At 43.4% G+C, this 19,992-nt stretch overlaps 2 protein-coding genes across 8 annotated transcripts in view; one reads left to right on the top strand and one right to left on the bottom strand.

Moving 5' to 3' along the window:
• The window catches only part of UBAP1 (ubiquitin associated protein 1), a 76,529-nt gene extending 56,538 nt beyond the window's left edge, over positions 1-19,991 (top strand). For 5 of the 7 annotated variants that reach the window (XM_024251978.3, XM_063713974.1, XM_063713973.1 and 2 more), the window contains 5 exons: positions 1,566-1,690; positions 8,640-9,563; positions 17,250-17,432; positions 18,127-18,228; positions 18,862-19,991. In XM_024251978.3, the coding sequence (XP_024107746.1) occupies positions 1,566-1,690; positions 8,640-9,563; positions 17,250-17,432; positions 18,127-18,228; positions 18,862-19,002 (1,475 nt within the window). In that variant the 3' untranslated portion in view covers positions 19,003-19,991. The remainder of the gene's footprint in view (positions 1-1,565; positions 1,691-8,639; positions 9,564-17,249; positions 17,433-18,126; positions 18,229-18,861) is intronic. The other 2 variants (XM_063713975.1, XM_054521024.2) reach the window with 1 other exon arrangement.
• Positions 4,147-19,992, bottom strand: part of KIF24 (kinesin family member 24) — a 91,875-nt gene continuing 76,029 nt past the window's right edge. Inside the window, exons 13-14 of the mRNA XM_054521020.2 lie at positions 10,846-10,933; positions 4,147-7,159 (exon numbers count right to left, since the gene is read on the bottom strand). Coding sequence (XP_054376995.2) covers positions 10,880-10,933 — 54 coding nt within the window. The 3' untranslated portion in view covers positions 4,147-7,159; positions 10,846-10,879. The remainder of the gene's footprint in view (positions 7,160-10,845; positions 10,934-19,992) is intronic.

Below are 19,992 nucleotides of genomic sequence, written 5' to 3'. Positions count from 1 at the left end.
TTGATAATTCTTGAGTTCTACACAGTTCTTGTAAGGAAAGAAGTCATCTTCATGGAAGAGGTGTAATTGTCTTGTTCTGTGTCTGTGAGCACCCAAGAAAATAGTGTGAGGCTGAGAGGTAAACCTTCCTTTACCAGCTGCCAATGTTGAAAAACAAAATTTATTTTATCAACTGTATTTCATTGTCCACAATGGTTCTGCCTGTAAATTAGCCTCCCAGAGCTGCTCCAGAAAAGAAAACATGGCCCAGTTTGGAGTATATAGCTATCGAGAGTCATATACAAGAGGCGTTTTCCTTTTATCTGACCCTGTGAATAGATGGTCATGTTCTGGTCTTTCCATGTTGTTCAGTTATGATGGGCAAAGAACCTGTAGGAGATTAAAGCAGCTCCATTGTGTATGGCTTGTGCTCCTGATGATCTTACTCAGAATCCCATGATTTTGTCGGGTTTTCCCCTTTTCATCTAAGTGTTGTGCTGCTTAAGGATTTCCATGTTGTTCTAGAATGTAGTGTTTTTTAAGCTAGAGTAATTCTTCCTCTTCCTTTTTTTTTTTTTTTTTTTTGAGAAAGAGTCTTGCTCTGTTGCCCAGGCTGGAATGCAGTGGCGCGATCTCGGCTGACTGCAACCTCCATCTCCTGGGTTCAAGCGATTCTCCTGCCTTAGCCTCCTGAGTAGCTGGGTTTACAGGCATGCACCACCATGCCCGGCCAATTTTTGTGTTTTTAGTAGAGACGGGGTTTCACCATGTTGGTCAGGCTGGGAGTAATTCTTTGTATTAATTAAAAATGATTTTTTTCTAAAGTAGAGAATCCTAATCAAGGAGATTCTTTTCTGGGGAGTCTCATCCATTCAGTATTTATTAAATGCTGATGTGTGCCAGGCAATGCTGAAGGTTTTGAAAATATGTCATTGAATAAGATAGACTTAAATACTTGCCCTTTATTTCTTGGGGAAAGAGAAACAATAAATATAATTAAAAAGTCAATTTCTAATGTTAGATAGAAGGCAATAAGTGTTATGGGGAAAAGGTAAATGGTAATATGGGAGTATTATAGTGAGGGTGGGGTAGTACTTTTAAGTAGGGTGGGTCAGGGTAAGCCTCACTGAGAGGGTAACATTTGAGCAAAAACTTGAAGGAGTGAGTCATGTGACAGAAGAGTGTTCCAGTTAGAAGGAACAGTTGGTACAGAATATTTGAGGTGGATTAAGCCTGTCATCTTTAAGAGCAGCAGTCACCATAACTTAGTACAGTGAGCCAGAGGAGGACTATAGGGAGATGAGGGCAGAGAGGCTGTGGGTGATGGGGAAGGCCTCTTAGGCCACTGTGAGTACTTTGGCTTTTACACTAAGTGCCATTGAAAATAAACTCCTAATAAGACTGAATCAGTAGAATTTCCTTCTCAGAGATTTAGGGTCAAGGAAAAGGTAAGCAGTCAGAGAAGGAACTCTATAACTTCTAGACTTAGGATAGCAAAAATTAATGCATATCCGTTAGACATAAGATTATGGCAAACAAATAATGAAGTTCTTTGCTGATATTTTCTACTTTATTTTTGATTATAGGGACTTTCAGTTACCTTGATGATGTCCCATTTAAGATAGGAGACAAATTCAAAACACCAGCTAAAGTTGGTCTACCTATTGGCTTCTCCTTGCCTGATTGTTTGCAGGTTGTCAGAGAAGTACAGGTAAGTGGTAATTTTTAGTTAAAGTTTAGTGCATTTAAAAGTTTAAAGAGTAAGAATTTGATGTATAGTGAAATAGAAAAAACTACAGTTGCGAGCTGAATCATGTTTTGGTCAACAATGGACCGCATATACAATGGTGGTCCCATAAAATTATAAGGGGCTGGGCATGGTGGCTCACGCCTGTAATCCTAACACTGTGGGTGGCCAAGGTGGGAGGATCACTTGAGCTCAGGAGTTTGAGACCAGGCTGGGCAACTTAATGAGCCCTCATCGCTACTGGGGGGAAAAAATTTATATATATATATATATATACACACACACACACACACACACATATATATATACACACATATATATACACACACACATATATATACACACATATATATACACACATATATATATATATTCCTATCACATAGTGACGTAGTAGCCATTGTAACATGGTAGCGCAATGCATTACTCAAGTGTTTGTGGTGATGCTGGTGTAAACACATCTGCTGCATTGACAGTCTTACAAAAGTATAGCACATACAATTCAGTATAGTATGTAATACAAATAAATGACTATGTTACTCATTTATGTATTACCATGCTATACTTTTTAACATTATCTTTTTACTTACTAAAAAAGTTAACTGTAAAACAGCCTCAGGTAGGTCCTTCAGGAGATATTCCACAGGAAGGCATTGTGATCATAGGAGATGACAGCTCCATGCATGTATTGCTCCTGAATACCGTCCAGTGAAACAAGATGGGAAGGTGGAAGACAGTGATACTGATGATCCTATAGGCCTAGGCTGATGTGTGTGTTTGTGGCTTCATTTTTAAGGAAGAAGTTTAAAAAGTAAAAAAATAAAAAATTTAAAGATCAAAAAGCTTATAGAATAAGGGTATAAAGAAAAATGTTTTGGAAGATAAAAAACATTTTAGGCTAAGTATTAGTTCAGAGGAGTAAAAAAGTTAAAAAATTTAATGTTTATAAAGTTAAAAAGTCACAGTAAGTTAGAGTTATTATTTAGAGAAAAATTGTTTTATATATATATGTGTATATATATGTGTGTGTATATATATCTATATATGTATATGTATGTATTTTTTTGAGACGGAGTCTCACTCTGTCGCCCAGGCTGGAGTGCAGTGGCGTTATCTCGGCTCACTGCAAGCTCCGCCTCCCGGGTTCACACCATTCTCCTGCCTCAGCCTCCTGAGTAGCTGGGATTACAGGCGCCCGCCACCATGCCCAGCTAATTTTTTGTATTTTTTAGTAGAGTCGGGGTTTCACCATATTAGCCAGGATGGTCTCAATCTCCTGACCTCGTGATCTGCCTGCCTCGGCCTCCCAAAGTGCTGGAATTACAGGCGTTAGCCACTGCGCCCGGTCAAAAAATTGTTTTGTTTTTTACAAAGTTTTAGTATAGCCTAAGTGTAGAGTGTTTATAAAGTCTATAGTACTACTGTACAGTAATGTCATAAGCCTTCACATTTACCATTCGCTTACTCACCCAGAGCAACTTCCAGTCCTGCAAGCTCCATTTATGGTAAGTGCCCTATACAGGTGGATCATTTTTAATCTTTTTTTTTTTTTTTTTTTTTTTGGGACAGAGTTTCATTCTTGTTGCCCAGGCTGGAGTGCAATGGCGCGATCTCGCCAAGAAGAGAGACTCTTTCTGTCTCTATGCAACCTCCGCCTCCACCTCCTGGGTTCAAGCGGTTCTCCTGCCTCAGCCTTCTAAGTAGCTGGGATTACAGGTGTGCACCACCATGCCTGGCTAATTTTGTATTTTTAGTAGAGTCAGGGTTTCACCATGTTAGTCAGGCTGGTCTCGAGCTCCTGACTTCAGTTGATCCGCCCACCTCGACCTCCCAAAATGCTGGGATTACAGGCATGAGCCACTGCACCCAGCCTATTTTTAATCTTTTATACCATATTTTTACTGTACCTTTTCTATGTTTAGATAGGTTTAGATACATAAATACTTGCCATTGTGCTACAGTTGCCTACAGTATTCAGCATAGTAACATGCTATACAGGTTTATAGCCTAGGAGCAATACTGTACCATAGCAATACCGTATAGTCTAGGTGTATAGCAGGCTGTACCATCTAGGTTTGTGTAAATACACTCTGCCCTCACCGATGAAATCACCTACCATGCATTTTTTAGAGCGTATCCTTGTCATTATGACTGTATTATCTTATTTTTGTTTCTTATAGCTCCTATTGTTGCCTGGCTCACATTGTTATACACACATACAGATTTTGTGTCCTCTGTTAGATTTTATATTCCTGGGGCTCTGTACCTCACACAGACCAAATTCCCATTGCCCATTTAACTAGCTTTTTCACCTCTTTCCCTTTCTCTGCTAATGTCCTCATTCTCTTTTCAGTCACTCAAGTTAGATTTGCTGTGTCTCACATTGCAGTTCAGCCTGACCTCATTTTTCACCTGGGCTGTTGCAGTAGCCTCTTTAATTGGCCCTTCTGCTTGCAGTGTTTTCCTTCTATTTTTTACATCGTTTCTAGAATGATCTTAAAGTTTTAAATTGTCACATCCCTTTTCATAACTGTTCAAAAGGGTTCAGTGACTAACCAGTCCTTATTGAGTCTAGTCTAGACATAAGGTTATGGCAAAGCAATTGAGCTCATCACCTCCTCCATGTTCCCTCCAAACCCCGTTACTAGTAGTATGTTAGACCTTGTACTTTCTCTCTTTATATGTTGCTTCTGCTCATGAGCCGTTATCTCCACCTGGAATATTCTTTTTCTCACTATACGGAAAACTCCATTCACATCTATTCTAGATTGCGCGTAAATGCTATCTGAGGGCTTCTTTCTCAGTCCCCTCATCTTTAAGGCTCAGTTATATAGAAATGTACTGAGTTACTCCTTGAAAGCAACAAATAGCCCTGTCTTACTTACTGCAGTACACATTTACTAAACGCATGTGTTTGAGAGGTGGTCTACTGGGCACTGGAGGTAGAGATAAATGCCTTCATCACTGCCCTCAAGGTACTTACAGTTGAGAGAAGTTACCTAGAGCAACAGAAAAATACGGTACTTATTCTAACTCTTCTTCCTGTGACTTAAGAAGATTTTTAAAAATGCAACTTTCAGGAAAAGAAGTTTTGTTTTTCTGGAATTCACTAAGGCATCACCATTTTATTCTAAAAGGTATTACTTTTTTTATCTTCCAAAGTCTATATGCAGTAAGTAATCATAATGAGGGAACTTCAGTTACTTTTGGGAGGAAAAAAAAATATTTATTGAGATATAATTCACATACCATGAAATTTACCTTTTTAAAAAAAAAATACTTTTTTTGGTTTATTTGTAGACACAGTCTCACTCTGTCACCCAGGGTGGAGTCTAGTGGCACAGTCATGGCTCGCTGCAGCCTCGACCTCCCTGAGCTTGGTGATCCTCCCTCCTCAGCCTCCTGAGTAGCTGGGACTATTGGCATGCACCACCATGCCTGGCTAATTTTTGTATTTTTTGTAGCAACAGAGTTTCATCTTGTTGCCCAGGCTGGTCTTGAGCTCCTGGCCTCAAGTAATCTACCCACCTCAGCCTTCCAAAGTGCTGGGATTACAGGTGTGAGCCACCATGCCCGGCCAAAATTCACCTTTTTAAGGTATACATACAGTTCATTGATTTTCAGTATATTCACATAGTTGTGTAATAATCATTACTATCTAATTCCCGAACATTTTCATCACCCCAAAAGGAAACCCAGTATCCACTAGAAGTCACTCCCCACAGCCTCTGGCAGCCTCCCCACAGCCTCTGGCAACCAGTATCTACTTTCTGTCTCTATGGGTTTGCCTATTCTGGCCATTTCATATAAATGGAATTCTGCAGTAGCAGCCTTGGTGACTGGCTTATTCACTTAGCATAATGTTTTCAAGGTTTATCCACGTTGTATGAATGAGGTATTAGTACTTCATTTATTTTTATAGGTGAATAATATTTCATTGTTTGGATATAACACACTTTGTTTATCTGTTCATCAGTTGATGGACATTGTGGTAGTTTCTAATTTTTGGCTATTATGAATAATGATGCTCTGAACATCTGTAAACAGATTTTTGTGTGGACACATGTTTTCAGTTTTCTTGGGTATAACGTATAGGAAAGGAATTGCTGGGTCACGGTAACTCTATGTTTAACATTTTAAAGAACTATTTTTCCAAAGTGGCTGCACAATTTTACAATCCCAGCAGCACTACAAGAGGGTACCAATTTCTTCACTTCCTTGCCAACTCTTATTAACTCGTTTTCATTATATACATTCTTGTGGGTGAGAAGTTGTCTCTCATTGTGGTTTTTATTTGCATCTCTTTCATGTCTAATGGTGTCAAGCATCTTAAGTATCTTTAATACTGAATTAATGTTCCTTTTGTGTATGGAGACTTTATTGGGCCAGAAGAGAGATAGACCTACTTTGTAACGTTTTTCCTTGTTTTATTTGTCTAAGAAATTTTTTATTGGCAATAACAAATAGTCATTACTTACCTGTGTACATGATACTATTAGCAATATGATTTAAAAACACCTGTCTTGTTTCTCATTATTCACTGCTTTATTGATACCTTCAGAAAACTTGTTTTGATTCCCAAATTGTTGTCGATTTAGGCTTTGCTGGGAATTTCCCATTTGTTTGGTCAGTCTGAAGCACCAATAAAAGCATGGTATTGTGCTCACTGTGCTCATAGCACCCACTGATAACAAAAGGAGATCAAAGCTAAGAGCTCCATTCCAGTGTGGGCCATGTGAAATATTTTTGTTCTCTAATGCACAAAGCAATCTTTTTTTGAGATGGAGTCTTGCTCTTTTGCCCGGGCTGGAGTGCAGTGGCGCCATCTTGGCTCACTGCAACCTCCACCTCCCAGGTTCAAGAGATTCTCCTGCCTTAGCCTCCTGAGTAGCTGGGACTATAGGCATGTGCCACCACGCCTGGCTAATTTTTGTATTTTTAGTAGAGACAGGGTTTTGCCATGTTGACCAGGCTGGTCCCAAACTCCTGACCTCAAGTGATCCTCCCACCTTGGCCTCTCAAAGGAGGCCAAGCCTGTCTGGCCTACAAAGCAGCCTTAAACTTTGACTTCCTGGAGTCTCCATGGGGTTGTAATGTTGTATCTGGTCCCCTCCGTACCCAGAGAACAGTCAGACCTAGAGCTCTAGAGAGATGGCTTGAAAGTTCCTATAACTGTCATATTTGCCTTTGCATGACAATACAAACTCAACTTTTCAGCTAAAATTTCTTTAAAGTGAGCCAGTAAAACATACACAGCCCTTGCTTCTAGGGTCAAGAAAGCTTCTGTTGAATGTGGCTCACGTGAGGTAGCCCTTAGTGTCATGGTTTAGAACATCCTCTGGTGTCACTCATACATGTGCTGGAGAATTGACCTGTAATAGCTGTATAATCTTGGACAGATTTTTTAACTTCTGCAAGCCTCAATTTCTTCATCTGTAAAGGGAGGATGAGGATGATTAGCTTTTAAGGTTGTTAGAAGAGTTAAATAATGCATTTATAATGCTTACTCTGGTTCCTGGAACTCCATAAATGCAAGATGACATTATTTATTATTATACTCCAAAACCACATTCTTTTCTACTTTAATATTTCTACCATCCCCAGCCCCCTCCCTCCCTGTACCGCACCCTGTTTTTCTGTGTTCCAAGTATTCTACATTACTTTGGTAACTAAAAAACAAAAGTTCAATAAATGTTTGCTAGAAAGGAAAGAAATTTCCAATTTTTAAAAAATAATACTTCAAAGAACAGTGTTCATAGGGCAATGGGAAGTTAGTTATAGCCTCCATTTTTATTGGGGGAAACCAATTGCAAAATTGGGTTTTCTCCACAGTTAGAAGAGCAGAGTCATTGCCACTGCTCTTTTCTCATTGTTCCATTAGTGGTAGAAAGGAAGCCCAGTGATCCCCCCATATGTCTATCTGAGGCACAGCAACTGGCTCAGGATTTAAAGTAACTTCTTGTCATGTGCCTTTCTAGGCTTCTCTTTTGTTGTTTGAATTTGAAAGGCTTGAGGATGACCAGAGGCTCTTTCCTATGTTTCTTCTTCTCTAAAATTCTGGTGTTAGCATGTTAGACCTCTCTTTTCCCCCTTTTTTACTTTTAGTGTGTCTCTAACCTTGGACATTAACACGGATACTGTTTAGCTCTAGTGCTTTGGGGTGAAAGCCAAAGATTTTGTTTTTTCCTGTCCTATGTGAATGTTGCTTTATATAATAGGTCTGTTTCTCTTAAGTGTGCAAAATAAATTTTTGCAAATTGAGCTATACTTAAGATATTGTTAAAGAACCATGAAGTGGCTCTTTGTGTAATTTGCTGTGTAAAAATCTTAATCTGAATATGCCTAGATTTCTTATAAGTTTTTCTGCATTTTAACTGCAACCTGTTCATCGTAATCTAATAGATAGTGGTTTAAGAGCATAGAATCTGTAGTCAGACTGCCTGGGTTCAAATCCAGGCTCTTCCATTTAGCTACCAGCTTTATGCTTGGTTGTAGATCCTGTTAAGTAGTAGTAATAGTAGTTACTTTAAAGGGTTATTGAGAAAATCTAGAGAGTTAATACATAAAAAGTGTTTAGAATCATGCATGGCACCTTGCAGGTATTTCTTACATGTTTGGTGCTATCATTACCTAGCATGGGATTTGTTTAGGACATTGTGCTAGATAATAGAGATGCAAGGAGGGTCTGTAGCCAGGTTGCTGCCCACAAGAGGCTTGTGGGAACATAGTTTGGTTAAATCTTACAAGGACATTGGAAGTCTTACTCTTTTTAAGTGGGGATCATCCCACACGCCTTAAATGCTGCCTTTCCCAGTTCTCCTCTTGCACCAGGAGTGAGGAAGGAGTGAATTGGGTGGTGGGGTAAAGATGGCCACCTGGGTTCACACCCCCTTCCTCTGCTATATCTTTGCAGTATGACTTCTCTTTGGAAAAGAAAACCATTGAGTGGGCTGAAGAGATTAAGAAAATTGAAGAAGCCGAGCGGGAAGCAGAGTGCAAAATTGCGGAAGCAGAAGCTAAAGTGAATTCTAAGAGTGGCCCAGAGGGCGATAGCAAAATGAGCTTCTCCAAGACTCTCAGTACAGCCACAATGCCACCTCCTATTAACCCCATCCTCGCCAGCTTGCAGCACAACAGTATCCTCACACCAACTCGGGTCAGCAGTAGTGCCACGAAACAGAAAGTTCTCAGCCCACCTCACATAAAGGCAGATTTCAATCTTGCTGACTTTGAGTGTGAAGAAGACCCATTTGATAATCTGGAGTTAAAAACTATTGATGAGAAGGAAGAGCTGAGAAATATTCTGGTAGGAACCACTGGACCCATTATGGCTCAGTTATTGGACAATAACTTGCCCAGGGGAGGCTCTGGGTCTGTGTTACAGGATGAGGAGGTCCTGGCATCCTTGGAACGGGCAACCCTAGATTTCAAGCCTCTTCATAAACCCAATGGCTTTATAACCTTACCACAGTTGGGCAACTGTGAAAAGATGTCACTGTCTTCCAAAGTGTCCCTCCCCCCTATACCTGCAGTAAGCAATATCAAATCCCTGTCTTTCCCCAAACTTGACTCTGATGACAGCAACCACAAGACAGCCAAGCTGGCGAGCACTTTCCATAGCACATCCTGCCTCCGCAATGGCACGTTCCAGAATTCCCTGAAGCCTTCCACCCAAAGCAGTGCCAGTGAGCTCAATGGGCATCACACTCTTGGGCTTTCAGCTTTGAACTTGGACAGTGGCACAGAGATGCCAGCCCTGACATCCTCCCAGATGCCTTCCCTCTCTGTTTTGTCTGTGTGCACAGAGGAATCATCACCTCCAAATACTGGTCCCACGGTAAGTCTTTTAAATCCCCCGCCAACTCCCGTATTTTCCTGATGACGGGGATTATGTTTTTTCTTGTTGTTTGGTTGGTTTTTTTCGAGACAGGGTCTCATTCTGTTGCCCAGGCTGGAATGCAGTGGTGTGATCGCACCTTATTGTAGCCTCGACCTCCCGGGCTCAAGTGATCCTCCCACCTCATTATCCTCCTGAGTAGGTGGGACAACAGGCACGTGCCACCATGCCTAATTTTTGTATTTTTTGTAGAGATGGGGTTTTGACATGTTGCCCAGGCTGGTCTCAAACTCCTGACTTCAAGTTACCTGCCTGCCTTGGCCTTCCAAAGTGCTGGGATTACAGGCGTGAGCCACCGAGCCTGGCAGTACAGAACAACACATTATTGCATTCTAGAATAGAAATCAATAGAAGTCAAGAACCTTTTGCTACACCAGCTTACAGATTTCTTTTCTTTTCTTTTCTTTTTTTTAGACAGAGTCTTGCTCTGTCGCCCAGGCTGGAGTGCAGTGGCACCATCTCAGCTCACTGCCAACCTCCGCCTCTCAAGCAATTCTCCTGCCTCAGCTTCCCGAATAGCTGGGACTACAGGCATATGCCACCACACTCAGCTAATTTTTGTATTTTTAGTAGAGACGGGGTTTTACCACATTGCTGAGGCTGGTCTCGAACTCCTGACCTTAGTTGATCCACCTGCCTCCACCTCCCAAATTCCTGGGATTACAGGGGTGAGCCGCTGTGTCCGGCCAGCTTACAGATTTTTTAATGTAAAAGCACATCAAGAGACTATTTAGAGCCAAAAAGGAGCCTGAGTGTATTGGTGGGATATCTGTCAGAGACCATAACAAGCCTGCTATTAGCTGGTAAAAAGATACAAAATCTTGGCCTGCTTTACCAGTCCCAGTAATAGCATTCTTGGTCAATGATAGTCTGTGTGAATGCTTCTATTGTCAGAGAGCTCATAGCTGCTTGTAAACTTCCATAAACCTTGGCCTAGGTAAACTTGATAGAGTGCCGAACACCATTATTATCTTCTTGGAGTGGGCTTCATTCTAATTCCTCTTGGTCAGTTGTTGGGCTCTGGTCAGCACTGTACTTCTTCCTTTTCATGGTACTTTGAATGCTTTAGAGAAATTAAAATCTCCCTGGAAAAGATCAGGGATCCTTGGCCAACACTCCCTTCCTCTCATTTAAAGTTAGATTAACCATTTAGAGATCAAAGCCAATAAACTAACAGCAGAGATCTTTCTCAAACTAGAACACTTGTCATTCTTTGACCAACCTGATTATGGGAGTTTCTTTCTGGCCTGTTCATCTCAGGATGGGAAGAGGCCTGCTTCTTGTTGGCTTGAGAATTTGCTGCCTTCCACCTGCAGGTATAAACAGAGCTGGAGTTCTGGTGTTTCTTTCTTTTTTTTTTTTTTTTTTTGAGACGGATTCTAATTCTGTCGCCCAGGCTGGAGTGTAGTGGCATGATCTCTGCTCACTGCAACCTCCACCTCCCGGGTTCGGGCGATTCTCCTGCCTCTCGCAGCCTGCCAAGTAGCTGGGATTATAGGCATGTGCTATCGTGCTCGACTCATTTTTGTATTTTTAGCAGAGACAGGGTTTCGCCATGTTGGCCAGGCTGGTCTCGAACTCCTGTACTCAAGTGATCCACCCGCCTCAGCCTCCCAAAGTGCTGGGATTACAGGTGTGAGCCACAGTGGCTGGCTAATTAAATATTGACTAAAATCACCCTGTTGTCTTATCAAATGGTAGATCTTATTCTATTTTTTTCTTTGCTTTTTTTTTCGACGAAGTCTCACTCTGTCGCCCAGGCTGGAGTACAGTGGCGTGATTTTGGCTCACTGCAACCTCTGCCTCCTGGGTTCAAGCAGTTCTCTGCCTCAGCCTCCAGAGTAGCAGGGATTACAGGCGCCTGCCACCATGCGCAGCTAATTTTTGTATTTTTAGTAGAGATGGGGTTTCACCATCTTGGCTAGGCTGGTCTTGAACTCCTGACCTCGTGATCCACCCGCCTCGGCCTCCCAAATGCTGGGATTACAGGCGTGAGTCACCGCACACAGCCATTCTTTCTATTTTTTTTGTACCTATTAACCACCAGTCCCCCACTACCCTTCTCAGCCTCTGTGGTAACCATCCTTCTAGTATCTATGTCCATGGGTTCAATTGCTTTGATTTTTAGATCACACACATAAGTGAGAACATGTGATGTTTGTCTTTCTGTGCCTGGCTTATTTCACTTAACATAATGATCTCCAGTTCCATCCATGTTGTTGCAAATGACAGGATCTCATTCTTTTTCATGGCTGAATGGGTACTCCATTGTGTACGAGCACCACATTTTTTTAATCCATCCTTGTTTAAGTTCTTTCACTTTACTCTTTTTTTTTTTTTTTTTGGAGACAGAGTTTTGCTCGTTGTTCAGGCTGGAGTGCAATGGTACGATCTCGGCTCACTGCAACCTCCGCCTCCCTGGTTCAAGTGATTCTCCTGCCTCAGCCTCCCATATAGCTGGGATTACAAGCATGCACCACCACGCCCGGCTAATTGTTGTATTTTTAGTACAGACGGGGTTTCATCAAATTGGTCAGGCTGGTCTCAAACTCTTGACCTCAGGTGATCCACCCGCCTCGGCCTCCCAAAGTGCTGGGATTACAGGTGTGAGCCACTGCACCTGGCCTATCCATTCATCTCTTGATGGACACTTAGGTTGCTTCCAAATCTTGGCTATTGTGAACAGGGCTGCAACAAACATGAGAGTGCAGATCTTGTTTATGTTTTACTTTCTGGAACATATCCTTAACTTACAACTTCAAAAAAAAACCAAAAACTAAATCTTACAACCTTTTATTTTATTTAATTTATTTTTCCCCCTGAACTTGATAGTAGGTGATTATTTTTTAAGAGATGGGATTTTTGTCCCCTAGGCGGGAGTACAGCTTACTGCCTCAGCCTCTTGTCCGGGACTACAGGTGTGCACCACTACGCCCAGCTAATTTTTGTAGAGTTGGGGGTCTCATTATTTGCCCAGGCTGGTCTTGAACTCCTGGGCTCAAGTGATCCTCCTGCCTCAGCCTCCCAAAGTGTTGGGATTGCAAGCATGAGCCACCATGCCCAGCCTAAATCTTACTACCTTTTAAATACAATTTTTACTTTATCATATTTTAAATTTCCAAGTGCTTTGTCTATTCCCTCTTTTGGTTTGGTGTTTTCATGCTAGTGGCTTTGGCTTTCTATTCACGTTTAAGTATGAGGCACTAAAAAAATAACAGTCACAAAGTTTGTGTGTCAGAGGTGTGCTTGCTGATCATTAAGCTTCACTATAGGTTGAAAGTTAATTGGCTTTGCCGGGGAAGTCCCCAAAATGTAAACATGTGAAGGGCTTGGGAGTGAGGGTTTCTCCAGAGAATTCTGGCTGAGGACTGATGTTGGGGAACGCTGGTGTGTTGCTTTTACTTAATCCTTTTTAAGTTCTTTGACTTCACTCTGCCCCACACGGTGCCTGGTGCTTAGTCCTCTGTGGTCTCTGGTTCCCATTTTCTGGAGACTATACCTTCTGCCTCCTGCACAGGGTGGGGATGAATGGGGACTGTTTCACTAAGGGCTTTACTGCTCTGATCACTGACAGTGTGTATCTTTGCCTTATCCCAACAGTACCTGGTGCTTCCAGAGTCTGAGCCCCTCTTAGGGGTCCTAATGGGCTGATAGACTGACTCCTCCCTTTCCTACTTACTTAGTTTATAACTTCATTGCTGGCAATTACCATCCCTTCCTTATCTTTCCACATTCTAAAATTTCATTGAAATATATCACACCTGTAATCCCAGCATTTTGGGAGGCCGAGGTGGGAGGATTGCTTGAGCCCAGGACTTCAAGGCCAGCCTGGGCAGCATACTGAGATCTTGTCTTTGTTTCTTTATTTAAAAAGAATAAGAAATACATTGTCCCCTGCTACCCCCTTTCCTTTTATTGCTTTAAAGATGAATACAGTTTTAATTCTTTATTTTTAAATTTTTATTATTTTTTTTGAGACAGGGTCTTGCTCTGTAATCATGGCTCACTGCAGCCTTGACCTCCTGGGCTCAAGTGATCCTCCTGCCTCAGCCTTCTGAGTAGCTGGGACTACAGGCATGTGCCACCACACCCGGCTAACTTTTTGTGTTTTGTAGAGATGGGTCTCAACTATGTTGTCCAGGCTGGTCTCGAAATTCTGAGCTTAAGCAGTCCTTCTGCCTCAGCCTCCCAAAGTGCTGGGATTATAGGCATGAGCCATTGCTCCTGGCCTTAGTTTGTTTATGATCATTTTAGTGGGCTTTTGGGAAGAACAGATGGTAAAGACATTTGATCATTTTAGTGTGTTAAATGAAATTCTCCCTTTGAAAATTCTAATGGACTTCAATTTATTCCACAACTGTTGATGAAGACCAGTAAGTGTAAAGCCAAGAGTCAGGCCCTGGGGATTTAGAAATGGGCATGACATGGTAACTGACCTCTCTGCAAGCTCACATTAATGTAATGTGATAAGTACTTTGCCAGCAGCGTGACTAAAGCTCTGTGGGACCGCAGGTGGCCGTGTGTCCGCTGAGTTGTGCACACACATTAGCAGTGGGTTAAAAGGAAGTATATGGAAAGACTTGGTAGAAGCTGTCTTGAGGTTAGGCTTGAGAGCTACATAGGTACAGAAAGGACTGCCACCTTCTGAGGCCTGAGAGCATGCTCACACTCTTCAGAAGCTTGAGCACTAATATTTGTCTCCTTTCACAAACGTACTTTCCCTCAAACACTCATATTTAATTTGGAAAGATTTCATAATAATTCTCATTTTTGTCTAGTTTCTACTTGGTTACAAATATGGAGCACTTCAGTCATCGAGTATGAAAATCCCTTTTTATGCCAGAGTCAACCTTTGTCCCTGCAGGAAGTAAATTTTACTATTCTTTTATTGAAAAAATAATGACAAATGGCTACCATGAATGCAGTTAATAGTGTTTAAAAAGTCATATCTATATTACTCCTAAGAGCATTATATATATTTGAAAATGGTACCCTGGAGTAAATAAATTTGGTGAGTAACTGGAGAAACTAAACACTGTTATAATTTTGATGAGGGATCCTTTCAAACGTTGTCTGTTCGTTTGGGGTCTGCTGGATTAGCCTATTGCCTGTTTGATTCATAAAACATGTATATGAAGGTGACATCTTATTTTGTTTGTCCCTGTTCAAGAAAAGTATCATCTGTTAGGATAGATGATACTTTAAAATAATCCATTTAAAATCAGTCATTTAATATCCCATGCATCTTTTAAAAATATATAGCTATAATTGTAGAGCATGTACAATTAATAAATATATCTTTTTTTCTTATTTATTTATTTATTTAGAGATGGTGTCTCGCTGTGTCAACCAGGCTGGAGTGCAGTGGCTCAATCTTGGCCCACTGAGACCTCCGCCTTCTGGGTTCAAGTGATCCTCCTACCTCAGCCTCCCAAGTAGTTGGGATTACAGGAATGCACCACCACACTTGGCTCATTTTGTATTTTTAGTGGAGCTGGGGTTTCTCCATGTTGGTCAGGCTGGTCTTGAACTCCCGACCTCAGGTGGTCCGCCTGCCTTGCCCCCCAAAGTGCTGGGATTACAGGTGTGAGACACCTCACCTGCTGTTTTTTCACTTAATTCAGATGCTTTAAATAATTAAGTCATATGTTCATTATTTGCTAACCTAACACCTTGTGCTGGATATTTGGTAGGTTGTCCCTAATATTTATTACAAATGATGTTGAGATGGATATATTCCTATACATAAATATTGGTTTGAGTTATTATTATTTCTTTAGACTAGTTTCCTAGAAATAGGTAACTGGATCAAAGAATCTGAGCAGTTTTCTGGATTTATGCCATGTTTACCTAAAGCATACCAAATAACATTTCCACCAGTAGGGTATGTGAGAGTACTGCATGTATGTTTAAAATAGATATGATTTTTTTTTTTTTTCAGACAGAGTCTCACTCTGTCACCCAGGCTGGAGTGCAATGGCATGGTCTCCGGTCACTGCAACCTCCACCTCCCAGGTTCAAGCGATTTTCCCACCTCAGCCTCCCGAGTAGCTGGGACTACAGGCACGTGCCACCACACCCGGCTAATTTTTGTATTTTTAGTAGAGATGGGGTTTCACTATGTTGGCCAGGCTGGTCTCAAATTCCTGACCTCATGATCCACCTGCCTCAGCTTCCTAAAGTGCTGGGATTACAGGTGTGAGCCACCACACCTGGCTAGATATGATTTTAACATTTGTAATGTGCAGTATTCTGGGTGTATGCCCGCATCCCACTAGGCATTTAGGAGGCATTATGAGAAGGGCAGGCAGTTGAAGAATAGTCCTGACTCCTTCTTGGCTGGGGAATGTCATGTGAGAGCTGGCATTGCTCTGTGGCTGTTGGTTTCTTTAGCCCAGGTTAAAGCCTGTCTCTAAAGAGGGAGACACAATCTTAGACCTGCCAAGTGGCTAGACTGGTGTGATCCAATCCCTGTGCCTTATTGTGACTCTTGTAACCTAATGACAGCCCTGTGCTTGGGCTGCTGAGTGTGTGCTGTGGGTGAGATGGTTAAGCACAAACAAATGGGCTCTGAGGCCTATAGCCATCCTGGCTTTCCCCAGCAGACTTTGAAGAGAGCATCTGGTTACATCTGTATAATTTCAAACTTGCTTCTAGGACAGAGGGCTTCCTACCACCTAACCATGCTCCCCCTCCCCACCAATAAAACAAGGAAATAAAAAAATTTTTGTCTGAAACATCTTCCCTGGTTCTTGGGACCTGTGCCAAGCTGTAAAAGGGCTTGTGACCTTGTTCCTATGATCGATGGGTCCTTTGGCCTGGGAGTGTGCTGTCTTCCTGCCTTGAGCTTGATTTGTGATCAGAAGTGGTGGGGGAGTTAATCACTGGACTCTGTACGCCTATCAGACTGGGGTTAGTAAGTGGCAGGGAGCAGGCTGCCTGTAGCTGGTGGGCAGGTCCCTAGAGTCCAGATTCCAGTCTGTGGGATCCAGCCTGGTGTGGCTAGTATGCCTTCTGTCCCAGCACTGTAGGATGGCAGCTTTGGCAGGAAATGAAGCACAGTACATGATGTGGAGTCCCCGAGCTGTCCAGGTTCCTAAGCTGTCCATGCATGGGAACCACACTCACAGCCTCTGCCCAAGAGTAGAGACTTTGGGATAGAGTTAGCTCCAAAGTGGGAGTGTTTGAAGTGAAAAATGACCCCTCAGAACTGATACTTCAGCCTGGGAAAGGGATAATGCTGGAGAGAAGTCATCGCAGCCAGCTTGGACATCAGTCCCGGGGGCAGCCATAACTTCTTTCTTCAACTCAAACCCTGGAGATTTGGGCATGCAAGGGCCTGTCGTGTTGTGGCGCTTTCTCGATCACCAAAGTGGGACTAGGGCAGAGCAGGACAGCCACAATTGCAGGTGACCTCCCACCTTTTTCCCTCTCAGCTGGCACTCCCCCACCCCTCTTTGTTCCTTTTCGGGGTGTCTGACCAGCAACCTGGCGGTTTCTTCCAACCTGACCGCTTGTCTTGGGGCTTGAATAGTGTCAGAAATGCCAACCCCTGGACTAGGCTGCCTCAGTGACTTCTTTAGGGGCCCAGGTCTTCTTGCCTTGATCTTGTTTTTCCACTACTAGGTCACCCCTCCTAATTTCTCAGTGTCACAAGTGCCCAACATGCCCAGCTGTCCCCAGGCCTATTCTGAACTGCAGATGCTGTCCCCCAGCGAGCGGCAGTGTGTGGAGACGGTGGTCAACATGGGCTACTCGTACGAGTGTGTCCTCCGAGCCATGAAGAAGAAAGGAGAGAGTATTGAGCAGGTGAGCGGTTGGTCAGCCAGGAGGGCAGGCTCAGACCTGTGGAGCTGGAGTAGTGTCCTCCCCTGTCCTAGAGCCCCTCAGACTTGTAGCACCAACCTCTTTTCCTGTGGGTTTGTGAGAACACGGGGCTTGTTTTGGGGAAAGCCAGCAGCCTTGGGAGCAGTACTTCTTTTGGAAGCTATTCCGGGACCCAGGCTGAGAGACAGCTTTGGGAGAACTGGAGCTGTTCTCCAACTACTCCCCCTTTCTCTGCCTCTCCAAAAGGGGCAGAGCTAGGCTTGGGGTATGGTCAAATGTCTCTTTCCAGGAATTTTCATCCTGTCATCTATGCCCAGAGTGTTGAATAGGGTACTGGAGTTTTAGACCTTGGTGACATTTTCTGACTTGGGCTGTTTTCTTAGAGTAGCCGCCTGCCCAGGCTGTGGAGTTGACCATTCTGGTAGGTGTATCAGCTGTGGCTGCAATTCCTTTGGAAAATGCCTACTCATGTTTAGAAGGCTGTGCCTGTGTTCATTAAAGAGTCACTGGGGTCCTGTTGTGTTGGACACAGTCAAGGCACAAAATCAAATCCTATCCAGTATCTGACGGCCTGGGTGGGGCGGGGAGCGGACTTCACACACTAGTTTGTTGAGGTCTCTTGGAAAGCACAGCAAAGAGCAGCAGTAGGTGCTAAACCCCTTGTTTCTTTTCTTAGATTCTCGACTATCTCTTTGCACATGGACAGCTTTGTGAGAAGGGCTTCGACCCTCTTTTAGTGGAAGAGGCTCTGGAAATGCACCAGTGTTCAGAAGAAAAGGTGGGAATCTTCATGCTTCGTGGGAACCCTCTGGAAAAGGAGGGAACAAGTAGTCCGTCCTGGTTTTCTCCCTTGGCCCACACACAACCTTTTTGCTTTGCCAGTGACTACAGGTAGAAGCATTTGAAGGGCAGAATCTCCCAAGTATTCAGACAGGCCGAGGCCTGCGTTTGGCTTGGTGGTTGAAGCATTGGGTTGAAAACTTCAGAATCCCAGTGAAGGGAAGGGAATATTGGCCTGGGCTAAAAGCCAAACTTCTTAGATGACTAGGGAGGGAGATTGCTGGACTTTTTGCCTAGACTGCTCCTTGAAGAGCAGCCATTTCTGGGTTCAGTATCCTTCCTTGGTGGGAAGATGGATGTGGGTGGTGGGACCCAGGTAGAGGTCAGCAAGAGTGAGCTGGGACTGGGCTGACTCCTGAAGGTTGATGGCCGTCACCAAACCCTTCTGCCTTGGCTTCCACCACAGCCCACCTCTGCTTGCTAGGGGACTTTATGGAGACTTACGGGGCTCTGTGGGAAGGATGAAGACATTCTGCTCTCCCCCAGTCCCCGTCCCACACACATAATCCTTCACTCGGCTGTGCTGTGACCCCACCCTTTTCTTTAATCTATGTTCTCTTCTCTCCCTTAGATGATGGAGTTTCTTCAGTTAATGAGCAAATTTAAGGAGATGGGCTTTGAGCTGAAAGACATTAAGGAAGTTTTGCTATTACACAACAATGACCAGGACAATGCTTTGGAAGACCTCATGGCTCGGGCAGGAGCCAGCTGAGACCAGGCCCTGCCTAGGCCCTGCCGCAGAACCACCATCCCTGGGAGGCCCTGCAGAGCCCACCTGTGGGGAAAGAGAAGGGGCAGCTTCCGGATTTTCTTTTGGGGGTTAGAAGGTCAGGTGTGGAGACTGCTCGCGAGTCTCTGTGAGCCTAGGCCCTGAGCTGGGGAGGTGGGGAAGATTCGGGCATGTGAGTGCCCCCAGAACTGTCCTGGCTCCTTCCGTATTAAACGCATTTGCATTTTGAGAAGTGTCCTTCCCACCTCAGCCCTCCGGAGAGACTACCCTAGTCTTTCTGGGGTGTTTATGTCCTCAGCTGAAGCCTGGCCTAGTTGCTGAGGGGCTGGGGAGATGGGGCGGGAGGGCCAGACTCAGTGCTGCTGTGGAGCCAGGTGCTTCCCCCTTCCCCCGAGACTGGTGGACTGAACTCCAGTCAAGTTGAGTTCAAGTGAAAGATTCTTCCAGGGTTTTATTTTTTCCCCTCCTAACAAAGTCTCATAGTGTTAACACTGGTTCTGCAATGTCTCTGAGGTGCAAAGAATGCACTTTTCCCTATGGGGCCCAGAGTTTGCCTTTTCTGCCAGGCAGTCACCATGCTTCCCTACCCCAGCCTGTTTCTTTTGGCTTGGTTTGGACCACAGTCCTCTGCTACCCAGGGTTTTAGAGCCCCTGCTCTAGGAAACAGTTAGTTTAAGAAATCATTGGCCCCTTCCCAGCACATTGAATGAGTGAGCAGACAGGCCATGATTTAGCTGGCCAGCACTAACTCCACCTCTGTTCTCCTTGAACAGCTTCCCCTCCAGCCCACTGCTTTAGGATGACACAATGAATAACACCTAGTCATAGAAATCAGTCTCTCTGGTTTGTTTTGTATTATGTTGTACATCATTAAAGATCTAAATACAAAGGATATACAGTCTTGAATCTACAATAATTTGCTAACTATTTTGATTCTTCAGAGAGAACTACTAATAAAAATCTAAAAGGTAT

This window comes from Pongo abelii, chromosome 13 (genome assembly GCF_028885655.2).
Source record: "Pongo abelii isolate AG06213 chromosome 13, NHGRI_mPonAbe1-v2.0_pri, whole genome shotgun sequence".
NCBI lineage: Eukaryota > Metazoa > Chordata > Mammalia > Primates > Hominidae > Pongo > Pongo abelii.
This window is presented reverse-complemented; position numbering and strand designations above follow the sequence as displayed.